The sequence below is a fragment of the Balaenoptera borealis genome (assembly GCF_965194805.1).
Source record: "Balaenoptera borealis genome assembly, chromosome: 3".
Taxonomy (NCBI): Eukaryota; Metazoa; Chordata; class Mammalia; order Artiodactyla; family Balaenopteridae; genus Balaenoptera; species Balaenoptera borealis.
The window spans coordinates 181,569,780-181,586,425 of NC_138866.1; the positions used below are offsets into that span (position 1 = coordinate 181,569,780).

The window sequence follows — 16,646 nt, forward strand, 5'->3', positions numbered from 1 at the left end:
GCATTGTTATTTTTCATAGTCACTTCAAGTCCTTTTTTGAAATAGGTAGTGTATACATTTTTTTTAAATTGATATTTCTCTAAAATCTGACTGCAACATGGATTAAACAGGATTTTGTAGGCTGATCTGAGAACCTCATTCTATTTGTCCCAATGTGCCTATGAGGATATGCGTTTTAAAGTTCTCATTTACTGAATACTGAATACAATTTTAAGTGTATAATTTGGAAACTTGAGCTTTTGACCTTGTGTTTCCAATTATGGTATTAAAATGCTTTACTCACTTTGGAGAAAAGGACATTTCAACATGTTCGTTACGAAAAGGGTTTAGTGGACAAATAGGCTAATTTTTTTCATTGAATATTACTATTCTAAAGCCTTTTTTAAAAACATGATTTAAACAAATTTTTATAACACTGGTTCTTTAAACATTTTTTTTTAATTGAGGTGAAATTCACATAACATAAAATTAGCCATTAACCACTTTAAAGTATATAGTTCAGTGGCTTTAGTGTATTTACAATGTGTGTAGCTGTCACTCCTGCCCAGTTTCAGGACACTTTCATCACCTCAGAGGGAGACCCCTACCATTAAAGAGTCATTGCACCTTTCCCCACCTCTTCTCCCCTCCCCATGGCAACCTCTAGTTTGAAGGTCTGTATGGATTTACCTGCTCTGGAAGTTTTATCACACTGGTTCTTTTTCAACATTATATCACAGGGCAAGGTTACTCACTCTGTATAGAAAGAATCTTTTTATTACATGATTATAACATGATTAACTGAAGGTAAAGATTTTAATGGGAGGTATTGACTTTGATATATAATAATTATTAGCCAAAATTGGGAAATGCTTATCTTACTAAATGAATGTAAAATCAATTAGAAATTCTGGAGCCTGCAAAGTGATTATGAACCTGTGGAAGTTTTCCCAGATTACTCAATAGAACTGACATTTTATTGTTTTCTTGCCTTAATTAGGATAGGACAATCTTACTACAATATTTTTGGTTAAAATTTAACTATATTTTGCCAGTTCATATTAAAACATTCCTGCTTATTTTCAACACGAAGTTTCCTTTGGAGTATCGACATATTTAGACTAAGAAATATTCATGTGTGAGTATGGGCAGTTTTTACAGGACGTAACAAGGTATTTTTATGAAGTTATTTTAGTAAGCTACACAAAAACATTGGATGACTTTGAATCATATTAAGTAGAGAAAAGTATACCCAACAGTATGAAATAATAATCTGCCTAAATTTCCCCCTGAAATCTACACCTGTATAGCCAAACCTATATCTGCCTGCTTGTCACTTTTATGTCCAATTCAGAACTTCAGTGTTTAAGAGTTAAAGCTTTATTTTCTCCATCACTGACCTTCTCTTACATTTCTTGGTAGTGTGATGGCACGGCTGCTTTGTTGCTTAATTACTTCAGCAAACACGTGTTGAGCCCCGGCACCGTGCTCGCCGCTGTGCTGGGTGCTGTCATACATGGTGAGCACAGCAGATGTGGTCCCAACGCAAAGCCTGGCAGCAGGTGGCGAATAAATAATATGTAATTGTGCTTTGCATTAGGTGCGACGAAGGAAACAAACTGGGGGCCGTCGTCACTCACTGGAGGGCGGAGGAGCTCCTACCGGAGGGGTCGGGGGCGGCTTCTCTAAAGATTGTCGTCACAGCTGAGGGCCCCCAGCTACCCAGCTGCTCAGGCTGGGAGTCTCCCCGATCTTGCCTCTTACCTCCCGTCCCGTCTCGTCCCTGTCAGTTCTGTCTTCCGATTCGCTCTCACGTGTGGCCTCTCTTCACCCTCTCACGGCCTCTCCCTGGGCCAGGCCGCCAGCACCTCTTGCATTGATAGGAATTATCAGAATAGCGTTCCGGTGGCTCTGCGTCACCTGCTCCTGCCTCACTCTTTCCACTGCCCCCTCTCTCTTGCTGCTGTTCCCCTGCACCACGTACGCTGAGGGAACTTAAGCCTCGTAGAGATGATGCCCTTCCAGCGTCTGTGCCTTTACCCGTCTGTCGTTTCTGTCTGGCCGACTCCTGTTCCTCACTCCTGGCTCAGGGTCTCCGGGAAGCTTCTCTTCCTCCCTACTCCCCTCTCAGGTGGAGTTAAGGATGCCTTCCTCAGAGCACTTCTCACACCGCGTGGTCATGGTCATTGCATTGGTACATTTTGGACGTGGCACATTGTGTTCTTATTTTATGTTCACGTTAGAGTGCTTACTACTTAGAGCATTAGTGCTTGGGTCTTGATCCCTGTGAGAACTTCATGAGAGCTCTGGGCCTTTCCCTTGATTGATGCGTGTACATGCACGATTATGTGCAGTGTTGGTCCATCCACGACCCAGGTAAGAATCCCTGATCCAGAGTGTCTCCTTCCCCTTTAGGCTTTGGCCGTCTGTCACTGCTGCTGTCCCTTGCATTTTTCTTCCTGTTTGGATGCTGGTATTTCCTTCCTGTCTCGGCTGTTTTACCCTGCATAGTTCCAGCTTTGGTGTTGTTTAATAGGCTTATTCCCACCTCCGCCCTTCCAGCGCCTGTGCTCCCAGATTAATGTGACTTAGTTCCTGGATCGTTGAAAGGTTTTCTTTCCCTCCCTGCTTCTGATGGTAAATTGGGAAAGTTCTTACGTAACATCCTGTGCATACTTATCACCGTGTCATTGATGTTTTTATTGAGAGGCAACAGAGAGCTCTTATGAAACGTATCAGGCTTCCATATCTAAGGAGATCCAACCTAAGCTTTGTGAAAAAATTATAGTAATATGGATATTTCCCAAGTTCCCAGTATAACAAAAGTGAATAGCATAATAGTTTGTCAGCTTTGTCTATAGATGTGAGTTATTATCAGACCAGGCGAAACTTTCAAACATTATCTTTTAGACATTAGTGAGAAAATAATGCTATGTTTATCTCTCATACAAGAAAGAATTTTTTTTCTAATTAAAGTACATTGAGAAAATAGCTGAGGTAAATAGTTAGAAATAAATTCTGAATGGAGAATATTTTTTCCTGTATGTGTGTGTATTGTGTGTGTGTGTTTTAATTGAAGTAAAATTGACTGCTTTGTCGTTCTCATACAGTGCTCACTAATGGATGATTGCTGTGGGCACAAACTCATTTTGATTAAGTTCATTTGACTGTAGAAGGTTAGAGCGATGAGAAAGTGCTTCTTCACTTCCACCTGGAAGAATTTTAAGATAACATTTAACTTGAGCACAGTGACTTTTGCCTTCCTAGGGTTTGATGATAAAGCTGTGTCGCTGTTTTTTACATCAGCTGACTAATAGGTCTAGTTCGTCCAGAGCCCAATTTGCCATCTGATAATGTGTTTAATGAGGTACATATCGAATTCTTTATGCCACATCGAGGCCAGTTCTATGCACAGTGCCGCTTACTTTTAAGTGATTTATTAAATACAGTCACTGCATTTGTTCTACCTACTTGTTTTCACATTCTGATAAAGTAGCTTAGTATCTTAAATAATTTTCAGACTATACTGTTGTAAAATGACAGCAAAGTAAACAGTTCCTTTTTTGTGGTATTTATAGCATCGTATCACTTGCTTTGAACAGGAAGTCATAAATCATTTTTCCAGTGCTGACTGGTAGCATTCATATGGAAATTTAATTTGATTTCACCTTATGGCTGCTATTGCTTGAGAAGACCAAGTGTTTAATTACAAAAATAACTGAAAAAAACTTTACAGACATATTAAGAAATTATATTCTTAAGGTAGTCTAGAACGAACCCTGTTACACACTGACTGATCTTTTCTTTTAAGCTAATATTTAGAATACCAGATCATTTTGATTCAGTCCTATGTAAGAATTTGGACCTCACTGTACGAATGATCTATAAGCAGTAATACCTCTGTTCCATATCATAGGGTCAAGAGAAATATGGATTATTAAATGTAACAAAAATTACTGAAAATGGGAAAAAGGTTCGGTAAGTACACAGATCATTAATGTTCTCACATGTTTCATCTGATTGATATAAATAAAAACTGAATATAATTATATTCTAGTAGAAGTGATTAACAGGTTCAAAGAATTTCAAATGTATTTTCTAATATCATGTATATAAGATTGTCAGGAAGTAGAGGAAAATTTTTCTTTGCCTTGACGTATTTCTTAAGGTAAGATTAAATTCAGAGGTGATAAGGCAGAGGATTCTGAGCAGGCATTAGCTTTATTAAAATTTTTTTTCAATAAGTAATAAATGCACATGACAAAATACAAACGTACACAAAACATGTAGTCAAAAGTCAGTCACCAGCCATCAGTTTCCCTCCCCAGAGGTAACCAGTTATGTCTAGTGAGATGTACTGTCTTCCTCCAGAGATAGAAAATAGATCTATTTATATGTGCATAGATTAAATTTTTTTTAACACAATCTTTTAACAGTTTATCTTGGAGATTGTGCTATTTCATTGCATGTACAGCTGGCACATAGTTTTTAACTGCTGCATAGTTGTATGTTGTATGGTTGCATCATAGTTTATTTAACTGTTATTTGTTTGAAAGTATGTAAATATACCTGTCTATTGGTAGACATTTAGGATGTTTCCATTTTTTGCTATTACAAACAGTATTACCCTCCGTGTCTTGCACAGCTCATTTTGCAAGTATGTAGATATGCCTGTAGAACATATTTTATGAAAGTGGAATTGCTAGGCCATATGCAGTTGGTCATTTTCATACAATTCCAAATTGTGCCCTAAGGCCCTCAGTCAGTTCCAACCTCAGGAGCCTTGGATTTCTCCATGCCTTTGCCCATTCAGTGTGTTGTCAAACTCTTTGATCTTTGCTAATAGAGATTTGAGAGAAAATGGTATTTTTATTTGTGTTTCTTTTTAGTGGGGTAGAGTACCACAAGCCATTTATATTTCTTTTTTGTTGTTGTTGTTGAATTATCAGTTTATACCCTTTGTCTCTTATTCTGTTGGGTTGTTGGGTTTTTTTGGTTAATAAATTAAGGAAATTAACTCTTTGTAAGATAAGTTGCATTTTCCCCAGTTTTAAAAAACTGCTGAAATGCTATGGTTTTATAGCCAAAGTGAGATCAGTCTGTTGTTTAAGAAAGAGTTTAAAATTTACATGTAGTTGAGTTTTTAAGATTTGCTTTAATTGAACTGTCTTTGTCAGATTTTGGTACTTGGAAGTTTTTCTTTTAAGTGCTTTGAAATAGTTTTACAAATACTGCAATTATCTGTTCCTGAAGCTGTTCCTTGGTAGAAGTCATGTGAATTGGATCTTTTTTTCTTTTCTCCCTTTTGGGCGTATGTAGTGCAGATAGGTCTTTGGCCACTTTCCCTGTTTTCATTGTTGTCATTTTTCCTGTGATAATTAGTTTTTTAGATTTTCTACTTATTTTGGAATACTTTTTGGAATACTTTTCCTAGGAATATCATCCATTTCATTATATTCAAATTTATTTATATAGAGCTGAGCACAGTGGTGTTTTAATTTCCTGTATTTTAGTGTTTATCAAACATTTTGCTCTGAGGACCTCTTTAAACTCTTAAAAATTATTGGTTAGTGCAAAGAACTTTTGTCTATATAGTTTATCTAGAATTATTTACTGTTAAGAAATTAAAACTGAGAAATTTTAAGAATCTCTATTAACTCTTTTAAAACTAATAACCTGTTACATGTTAACATGAATAACATCTTTTATGAAGAAAACCCCCTGTATTTTCTAATGCAGAAAACTTCCATGAGAAGCGTGGCATTGTTTTATGTTTTCAGAAATCTTTACTATTTGGCTTAATGGAAGACACCTGGATTCTCATCTCTGCTTGCAGTCAGTCTGTTGCGACATATTATTTTGGTTGAAGTATATAAAGAAAATGCTCCTTTACATAGATAAAGTTGGAAAAGGGAGGAATATTTTAATAGCCTTCTCAGATAATTGTGCGTATTTTTCTGCTACACCAAAAACGCCAAAAATGTTAGTTGCAATGAAGATTCTGAAAAACTATCCTTGAATTTTCAGTACTCAGTTACGCTAAAATCCATGGGTCTGTGTTGCATTGTGAATGAATCTTTACCTATACATAATTTTGTAGCATCTTGTAGGTCATTTGGAAAATACTGGTTTACTAAGTTTGCCCATTTTTCAAATGTTGGCACGTTTTATTTTATAATATCAAAGAATCATAAATCAGTAATATCATCATCAAAGTCAGTAAGTTTTGGAATATTGTCAACCTCACAGTGGCAGATGTGCCAAGTTTTCCAAAATTCTGCTTTCTGTTTGAAAGCTTTAATTTGTTACTGTGAACATATACTATCATTTATTTTCCTTGAAATGAAAGGCTCACTTCATTTATTTTTGAGATAATGTCTACCTGCCAAGTAGTCAAGTCTAAATAATCACAGTGTATCCGTCAGTTGTTTGTTCAGGAAAAAATTGGTTCCATGAAAAAGGTATGACTAATTCTACCTGCAACTCAATATTTGGATACTGTCATTCATTCAGTATCCAAATATTCAATATTTGTTCTGAGATATACATTCTACAGTTTTGATTTTGAAAATTAAACTCAAAAAGTTTATTTAAAGTGGAAATACATACATATATATTTTTAAAGTGGGAATATATTTTAGCATTTTTCAGCATAGAGAAGTTAGATATTATCTAAAGAAATATAAGATTGAATATAAAATAAATTTACCAATGAAAATAAATCCTTCCAAAATATCTTGAGATCCACACAAAACAAAATAATAAAATAAAATGAAAATATAATAAAATGATGACAGAACAGGTACCAAACATATGTGTCATATCAGTATAAATAATGTAAATGCACTATATTCATCCGTTGAAAGAAAAAGGTGCTCAGACTGAAACACAAAGCAAAACCCAATTCAATATTACATACAAAAGAGACATCTGAAAAATGATTCAGAAAAGTTAAAACAAATAACAAGGCATATCAAAGGCATAAAAAGTAAAGCAGGAATAGGGATCTTAATAGCAGACAGGTTCAACTCAGGGGGAAGGCACTGAGCATCTTTAAAACGATAAAGCACTGTGGATCAATCCACAGTGAAGATCTCATCATTAGAAATAGCCATTCACTGAGTAAGTAGTGTTAATGACCATAAGCAAAACAACAAGAAATAAAAGGAAAAATAGAGACTCAGTAGGAGTAAACTTTATTTCGCTTTTCAAGTTCAAGTGGACATAAAATAATCAAGTAGGTCTAATTGGTAGATATTAAATTCTACATTCTGAATATGGAGAATAAACCTTTTGAGTGCCTATAAAGTTTTCACAAAACTGGCCATATGTTTGGCTGTAAGGTGAGCCTTAATAAATTCCTGTGGAAGATACATTTGACGTTCATTTTAGCCTGCCAGCAGTTATATTGCCTTATAAGGTAAACACTGGTTACCTCTGGAGAGAGGGTTGAAGGAGAAGAAATGGGGCCTTTTTCTGTATACATTTCTATGTTCAGAGTTTTGATGGAGTATGTGTGTTGATTTTGTAATTTAGGGAAGATTTTTTAAAAGCCTCATTTTAGTAATAGTAACCTTAGTTATCAACCAGCATGTAGTTTATACGATCTACCGCTTACCTGGTGTAGCCTTATTAGGGGAAGGAAGATAACTAAGAGATATGAAACAATCTGTATCTACAGAGAATGAGGTAAGATGAGCATGCTTGTCGAATTTTGAACTGTGAATAAGAATTCTTGCCAAATGCAGTGTTCAGTCCGTGTGACTCTAAATTAGTGCCCTTAATCACAGATGTGCTGGATCACCCCCAGTGCACATAGTTAGGTGTGTAGTTATTCTGATAACTTACATCTCTCATTGACTTCATTTGTTTTGGGGCCGTTAAATGATTGTAATTTCCATTAGAATTATATCCCCAATAAAAACAATTAGAATGTCAGTATGACTGTAAATTGTGGACGACATTGATAACAGCTACGTAGGTTTTAAGTTTTTAAATTTGGTGGGAAAAACTGGATATGGAGCTTTAATTGGCCATCTTTATCATTACAGAAAGAACTGGTTGTCTTCTTGGGCCGTGTTGCAGGGTTCATCTTTACTGTTTACCAAAACTCAAGGAAGTAGCACAAGTTGGGTAAGTATTTCTTTTCTTTGGAGGCTTTCTACATTTAAATTATGTGGATGGTGTTGCACCTGAACTTCACGAAGTATTCCAGAGTCCTCCTAGCTACCGCTAGCTTGCAAATAAGAGTAAATGAGGTTTTCTTAGTTAAAGATGCATTTTGACTCACAAGAGAAAGAAAAGGGCTACTTAGAAAAGTCTGACTCATATTGTTAAAACCAACCAATTATATTTTATGCATCGAACTGAAAGGTGGCCTTACTACTTGGGCATTAGAGAACAGATATATTTCTTGGTTTGTTTTCAGGATGTCAAAGCTTTCCTGTGTTTGTGACTTGGCTCTTTCAGATATTTAGTCAGAAAATAAGCAGTCATGTGACAAGCCCCACCTTGAATTGTGATCTGACCCTTGGAGACTAGTCAGGTTTCCATGTCTATATATGATATCAGCCAGCTTTGAGAAGAAAAAGAAATGTCACCATTACTTGTGGGACTTTGAAGCTTTTCGTATATTTGAGTGTTTACTATCGTTACTCCTTGGTTATTTGTAATACAAATACCAAAAATTATAATTTGTGACATATCATAATAGCTAACATTTTTTGAATGCTGAAAATGTATTAGGTCCTGTTCTAAGTGTAGAGGATGGTATATATATTATCCTCTTAACTCTGGGAGAGTGCTGTTTATCATTCCCTCTTACCCTGTTGGAGATGAGAAAACAGTTCAGTGCCTCGCTCAAGGTCTTACAGCTACTAAGTGACAGATCTGGGTACCATTTTGGCTCCAGAGTCCATGCTCTGGGTATTTCCAAAAAGGTTTTAAAATGAAATTAGTCTAATGTTTTTAGTCTGCTTTATATCCTGCCTTAACCAATATTTCTTACAATTACGGAGTTGATTTAAAATTAACAGGACCTATTGACGTTACGTTTGATAAAAGAGAAATCCATTTGTAAAATTCAAGCAAATTTTAGTCATCCACATTTACAGTGCAACCGTGTAACATTGTTCTGACCCAGGACTGCCACAAAGCATATTAGTCCTCTAATACTCTGATATGGCAACCCCAAAAATCTGCTGGATTGAGCACGAACGTGAACTTTCTGGAATGTTTCCTCCCTTTTGCTTGACTGATGCTTTGGTTTGCTCTCTGGTCAGCCAGTACAGTGGAACTGACCTGTGATAGGCTTTCCACATTAAAAGACTGAAATTTTTGTTTGACTTGTCTTAAAGTAAATTGATAATTATTTCTCCTTTTTCCCCTGAGGTGAAGCATATGGTACTTTTTTGTTTATATTAATGCATTTCTAGAAGAAGATGCAGTTAAATTTCTTCTTCCTACTCGTGGCTCAACTTTTATTTGAAACTGAGTGAAGTGAATGAAAGAAAAGGAATGGAGAAGCAATTAGAGATTAAAATAATAAAAAAAGTTCCTGAAGAAAGCTGGATAATGGTCATTTGTTTGATAATTACTGACCCCTAAATATTGAAGGTTGTGGTATATACAGATAAAGCAAGTACATAGATCATTTTGGTAAGTGAGGCATCATTGAGGTAGGCAGATAATGTATGTGATTTAAAGAAAATGAAATTTAAAAAAAAAATTTGAAGATGTTAAGTGAATACCCTGGCACAGAACCATTAGTACAGGCTGGTTGCATTTTATGAAGGTCTCTTGAAGACCTTACATAACTCAGAACTCATAATTAAAACTAATGCCGACAGAGGGTGTGGGGTATTTCTGTTTATCAGCTAAAGTTGTGTTATTGCATTACCAGAAGCGTAGCTTAAAATTCACTGAGCTAGCTAATTTTGAAATTGGAGAATTCTTAATGGAGTTTTAACTTTAGAGATTTACTCTTTGAATTTTTGCCCTTAAATGAAATTTTATTAATATGTTGTTAATAATACAGTACATTACGGTAATCATTTCAGGTTGGTATAATTAAATAAAATATAGTCATATATTCATATATGACTCATATAGTCATAAATATACGGTGTTTTATAGTCTTAAAAACTAAACAGATATGATAAAATGCTTGTTTATACAGTCAATTCTTAATTTTTATTTTATGGCTAATTAAAAAATCTCAAACTGCCTTGCTTTTTCTTCCCATATGTAATACATATTAAGAGAATGAAAACTAATTTAAGTGGCCTAAGTAAAAGCTAGTAAGATTATTCAAATAAAAAGTGTGTAAGTATGTGTAATATATTTTGGCATATACAACACTCATGAATATTAAAAATTGATGAAATATGCAAGATGCTTCTTAATTAACTCTGTAATTAGGATTGTTCAAAAAGGGTTTGAAAGAATCCTAGCTTTGTTTCCATGCTTGGTCACCAGCTAGATCTTTCGTAGGTAAAATGTTATCCTGTTTATACAGTGAAATCACACCTAACCTGAGGCTAACACATAAGCTCAAAAGACAAAAATCACCTATAGTGAAAATTTCCCTTGAGTGTCTCTCAGGAAGATGCTGTGAGAAGTTAGTCTCTCGCAGAGCCAGTTTTTTCCTTTGATGTTAGAAGAGATTGCTCTTCCTTCAGTTGGGTTCAGATGGTTTGTTCCGGGGCCATGCTGGAGAAGTATGGTTCTTTACAGATTAGTTTCACACCTGGTGCAAAAACCTATACCGAGATCCACTGGAAGAAATAGCCAGTTCAGATCTTACAGTCGACTCCAGGGCATATACTCATCGATGGGATGCTGGGCAAAATCATCCGTACTGTTTGAAGCTCTGTGGTTAGAAAACCATTCATGCTTTGTGTTTATTTTTGGTTGCATGGGTAGTAAAAACTGAGTAAATGAAATGTGCATATGCCACATGCAGCTCCACTCTAAGATAATTTTACACCAATGCTGTATCATCCAGAATCCAGCGAGCCTTTCCTTCTCCTTGGGATAGGTAGACGTCACTTGTTTTCCGGAAAATATTAGTTATCTCCCGGGTTGTTATATCAGTAACTTAGATTTTACTTGCCCTTTTCTTACTTCCTTCACCTCATTTGTTCAGCAGACGTAAAAGCCTGCTCTGTTCTGGGCCTGGCGTTAGGCTTGGGGGTTCAGAAGTGAGTAACGTGACCCCCGTCTTCAGAGCTTACACTGTAACAGGGGGACCAGCACGTGCACAGTCACAAGACGACACGACATACACTGTGTTCCTTGCAGATTTAAATACTCATATTCCTTGAGTATTTCAAAAGTCACTCCACAGATATTGGTAGTTGTTCAAATTCATTTACACGATGCTTTCAAATTTCTAAAAGTAGTGGCTTCTTTGGACCAGATAATACTTTGTTGTGGGGACTATCTTATGCGTTGGGGAGTTCAGCAGGTAACGGCAGCACCCCACCTCCAACTGAAAGCGTCTCCAGACATTGCCAGACGTCCCCGAGTGGCAGAATCGCCTCTGGTTGAGATGCACTGTCCTAGAGGAAGGGGAGGGCAAGCTGGGTGGCAGGGCCTCTCCCGAGAGAGGACGCAGACAGGGACCAGAGGACAAGGCCCGCAGGCCACAGGAGGGGCTCAGGGACTCCTCTCCATTCCCCCAAGGCTTCCATTGTGAGTATACGGGAGAACAAGTTAGCTTAAAGTAAGTTGTATGAAGCATTCATCTTAAAAATAAAACGTGAATTTATAGAATAAATTCAGAAGTCAGAAAATACTCTGAGATAAATTCTAGGGCCTTTGAAAAATATTTTGGAGGTGCAGCTTGGCCTGTGTTACCTGCTTACAGAGTCCTGTTTTTGTCCTCGCTGGTTCCGTTATGGTTTTCTCTTGTACGTCACTTTGCCATTGTGCACTGTAATGACATCGTCATTTTCTTCCCTTTTCCCATCAAGTCATTCTGCCGGCAGGGCTCAGTCTCTGAGCTCCTGCTCTCGCTGCTTTCTTCCTGGACAAACTCTGTCAGCCGCCGGCCTGCTGTCGCATATGTAAAATCTGCTCCTGTGTCCGCTGTCACTGTATGTGTTCTTGTCGCATGTCCTTTGCCACGGTAGTGCTGTTTTCTTTGCCATGAATGCATTGGAGCGATGATTACAGTAGAGAAAAGCGGGACTAGCTTTTGAGGAATAATGGATAACAAACCCAAAATTTTGCCAACCACATTGAAGCATTTTTATAGCATTCCATGTCATGTGATTGTGTTGGCATTTATATTTGGTTGCTATAACTTATTTGGTTGGCTACTTATAGCTTACCTTATAGCTAACTATCTACAGAGCATGTCATGATGACAAATTAAGTTGATTTCTATCATTTTGTTAAATGTGTCCATTTAAGTTTTGTGACGTTTGAGATATATCAAATTTGCTCAGAAAGTTATCTGTACCCATCATAGCTTTATGATTAATTACATGTCTTTTGAATGACAGAAGGTACTAAGGAAGGCAAAGGCTTTGTAGAATTGTTGAAATTTTAGTTGTGAATTTTATTATGATACCACTAATAAAATTCCATGAAATACCCTAAATTTTGTTTTGATTCCACTAATAAATTTCATATACTATCCTAAGTTTTGTTTCGTTATAACAAGTATATTATTTAAGTCCACACTGAAAAGATGAAGTAAGCGGGAACAGATGAAATCAAACCATTTATTAAATGTGAAACTACGAAGTAGTCATTAATGTTATGAATAGCGGTAAGTTACCACAAGATGGGGGGGGGGTAAGATCCATTTCCAATGACAAACATAATTTGAAAATATTTTAGCAAATGAAATTTCCTGTAACAAATCTTTATGACCTTAAAGATTACAATTCATCAGCCCTTAAAGATTTTAAAACCCCCAAACCCTACACTAACATAGGAATGCTATTTTCTGTTCTCAGTTAACAGACTAAACAGAAATTTAAGTTATGATGGCAAGATACAGAGTAGGTCTATATTTAACATAAATGTTCTGATATTTTCAAATCTTTTCCTTATCTGGTTAACAAAATATAATAGCTAAGTGCGGCTTCTTCTCAAACCACCCATGTCAGCTGTTTTCCTCTTCTGTTCACGGTTCCTCATTAAATTGCTGAGGCTTTAGAGCACGTGGCTCTAGTTTTTATTTCTAGCAAAGGCTGAATAGAAGAACATGGGGCTTAGGATTTTGCTTTTACGAGTTATTGTTAGTTGTCGACAACATAAATAGTTGATAAGAAAATAACCCTTGAAAGCACAAAAATCAGGTTTAGAGAATATTTATTAGGTGGAAAAGAACTTGGTTTTCTGTCAGATATTATTTATACGTATATAAGAATATTGCCTTTGGAACACATCATTTTACCTAGTCATAGATAGGTTAGAATAAATTCCAAAAAATAGAATTGCTAAGCCAAAGGATACGTGTGTTTATAAATTTGTAAATATAGTATGAGCAATTTTTCTTCTCTAGGAGTTCCAATCTATATCCTACTTGCACACGAGGGCCTATTACTCTGTAGCCTCACCAATGCAGTTTTTCATCGAACTTTTTTTGTTGTTTTTGCGCTAATGGGTGAAAAAAGATTTTACTATGGCTTTATTTTGTATTTTTCTTATAATGATGGAGGTTGAGCCATTTTGTTTCCTTTTCTATGAACTATATATAATCATGTCTTACATTTTTCAATTTCAATTTAAAGTAGAAATTGTTATTTTATAATACAAAAAGAGAAGAGGAATTTGAGGTGACCACCTTTTTGATTTATTGTTAATATAAAATTGGCCTTATTCTTTTTGGATACACACATGTACATGAATATAACATAAAGGTTTTTCCTTTTTTCTAAAACGAAGTTTGGGAGTAATCAGTCCAAACCAGAGTTCACGGTGGACCTTAAGGGGGCGACGATTGAGATGGCTTCAAAGGATAAATCCAGCAAAAAGAATGTATTTGAGGTAATAAATTATTCTCTAAGTATAATCCACATTCTTGACCATAGTAATTTCATGTTCTGTTTTGAGTTATTTCGGGAAATGGTCTTTCAGTGTGACTAGTTAAGGCAAAGTTAGTCATTAAGTTACTTTGTATCATAATTTAAGGAAAAAAGCTGGTGTAAAGATCTGGCTTCATTTGCATAAGTCATTGGATCTCAGATGATGTATTACAAGCCTTTGTTCCACAAGTCGTGCCTTTCCCCAGCAACAATAAAAGGGTGTGGTTCCCTTTGCCTACCAACTCTAATATTAAAGAGCAAATTAAAACCTTCCTATTTGTCATTAAAAGCCAGCTGCGGTAATACATGATCCTGTATCAGTTACTTATTGCTGCCTAACAGACCATCCCAAAACTTAGTAGCCTGAGGAAAGAACCGTTTTGTTTGTTTGGTTTGGCCTGTGCGGAGGTGAATGGTTCTGCTGATCTCACCCCGGACCGATCACCCGGCTTCAGTCATCCTGTGGCTTGACTGGGGCTGACAGTCTAGTTCCCACCTCCAGGGTTGGTGCCAGCTGTTGGCTGGGCTCCTTCTCACCATCTCTCCTCCTCAAGGAGGTGACCCCAGGCTTCTTCACATGTCAGGGTTCCAGGCGGGCCAGAGTGGGAGCCGCGAGGCTTCTTGGGGCCCGGATGTGAGAGTGAAACAGCAGTGTGTTCCGTGGCCTAAAGCAGGTCTCGGGGTTGCCGAGGATTCACGGCCCCCCGCTGGTGGAGGGGCGGCAACACTGCACAGGGCTGCGTAGGCGGAGAGCAGAGGGCGCTCGGCCCGTCTTTGCAGAGAATCTCTCCTGTCTCAGGTCTTTCCTGCCTGTCGTCCAGGCAGATTAGAAGAGTTGATACTTCCCGAGTGGAACCCGGGTTTTCACTCCTGATGAACCTGCCTTTAATACCAACGGCTGCTGGTCTCTCCTTGTCCAATGTTCCCTCTCTTCCAAGACCCACAAGAAACGTTACCACAGCACAGATGCTGCTGCTTTATGCTTTTAACATAGCACTTGTTCTCATGCACCTGGAGCTTTAACGTAGCACTTGTTCTCATGCACCTGGAGCTTTCATCATCTGTACATAGCACTTGTTCTCATGCACCTGGAGCTTTAACATAGCACTTGTTCTCATGCACCTGGAGCTTTAACATAGCACTTGTTCTCATGCACCTGGAGCTTTAACATAGCACTTGTTCTCATGCACCTGGAGCTTTCATCATCTGTACATAGCACTTGTTCTCATGCACCTGGAGCTTTCGTCATCTGTAAATTATTCCCCCGCTACGTTATTAAAAAATTTTCTTTTCGAGCAAAGAGACTGCATGTTTTTCCTTATTTTTATAAAGTGAGAACCTCTAACAGAGTACCTTGGCCCACTCTGTAGAAGAAATGCAGGAAAGGAAGTCACTGTTACCTGAGATAGCCTTGTTTCATTCCAGAATGAAGAAGGTCCCACGGTCAATTAAATTTGGGAAATAGTGTATATTTTATTCCTCTGTTACGAGGTCACAGTGCGCCCTGGAATAGCAAAACCCTGAGAGGTCTCGAAGGATAGAATCTTGTTTAGCTCTTTTCAATCCAGCATTTCCCAAATTAACATCACATAATGAGTTCTTGATTTTTTTTGAGGAATGCCTTTTAAAACGTTACTTCAGGAGCTGTTTGAGGAATATATCTCAGAATGTTGTTTGGGAAACATTGCCATATGTTCCTCTAGGAAAAAAGAAAATCAGACACTTACCAAACAGAAAATAGAAGGAATGATTTCTATAAATACCTCAAAATTCTTCCTCAGTCAGGTGTGAGAAACTTTGAGCCCAGGAGATCATACATAAATGGGTTATTGCGTTCATATAGAATCATATATAGTGTCCTTACTTTAGTTAGTTCTTGATTTGACAATTTAGTGATGTTTCTGTCCAAAAGGGTTGTGACATTTATTGTCTGTGCCCTCTCTTTGTACCAAGTCATTATAATTTCCTCTTATATAGTCAATATTGAAAGTCTAACTCTTATATATTCTCTTTCTACATATATTTTTTTAGCCAGAGAGAGAAATTCTCAAATTTATGTTAAAATTTTATAGATTTTATTTCTTAACAAATTATGTTTCAATTCTCATTTAAAATGCACAGCGTAGATACTTCAACTTATTTTTTAATGATAAAGTATTCTAGATTCCAGCAAGTTTTATGTTGTTTGTGTGACGGAGTTTGGGATCCTAAATTATTAGATTTTCATTGAGAATTTACTGTGAGAAAAACGTCATGTTTTGTAAAATAATCCGGCTGGTATTCTTTTATACTAAAATAAAAGATAATTCCATCACTGTGGAGTACTGTAACCTTTCCACTATTAATATAACATATGGCATCCAATCTTCTGGTGGTTTTGTAGACTTTGAATTAAATGTATTTATTTACTTCATTGAAAGCACTAACCATACTTTTTTTTTTTTTTTTTCCTTCTTATCTCTAAAGCTGAAAACCCGTCAAGGAACAGAACTGCTGATTCAGTCTGATAACGATGCTGTTATTAATGAGTGGTTTAAAGTTCTCAGTAGCACTGTCAGTAATCAGGTATGTGTTTGACTCAGGTAAGTTTTTTTTTTTTGACTTTAGAGCTGTTTTTCTTTTCCT

The 16,646-nt window shown here is 36.7% G+C and overlaps 1 protein-coding gene across 11 annotated transcripts in view; it reads left to right on the plus strand.

Moving 5' to 3' along the window:
* The window catches only part of ARHGAP12 (Rho GTPase activating protein 12), a 111,584-nt gene that overhangs the window by 84,232 nt on the left and 10,706 nt on the right, over window positions 1-16,646 (plus strand). For all 11 annotated transcript variants that reach the window (XM_082385390.1, XM_082385394.1, XM_082385395.1 and 8 more), the window contains 4 exons: window positions 3,896-3,957; window positions 8,031-8,112; window positions 13,882-13,983; window positions 16,488-16,586. In XM_082385390.1, coding sequence (XP_082241516.1) covers window positions 3,896-3,957; window positions 8,031-8,112; window positions 13,882-13,983; window positions 16,488-16,586 — 345 coding nt within the window. The remainder of the gene's footprint in view (window positions 1-3,895; window positions 3,958-8,030; window positions 8,113-13,881; window positions 13,984-16,487; window positions 16,587-16,646) is intronic.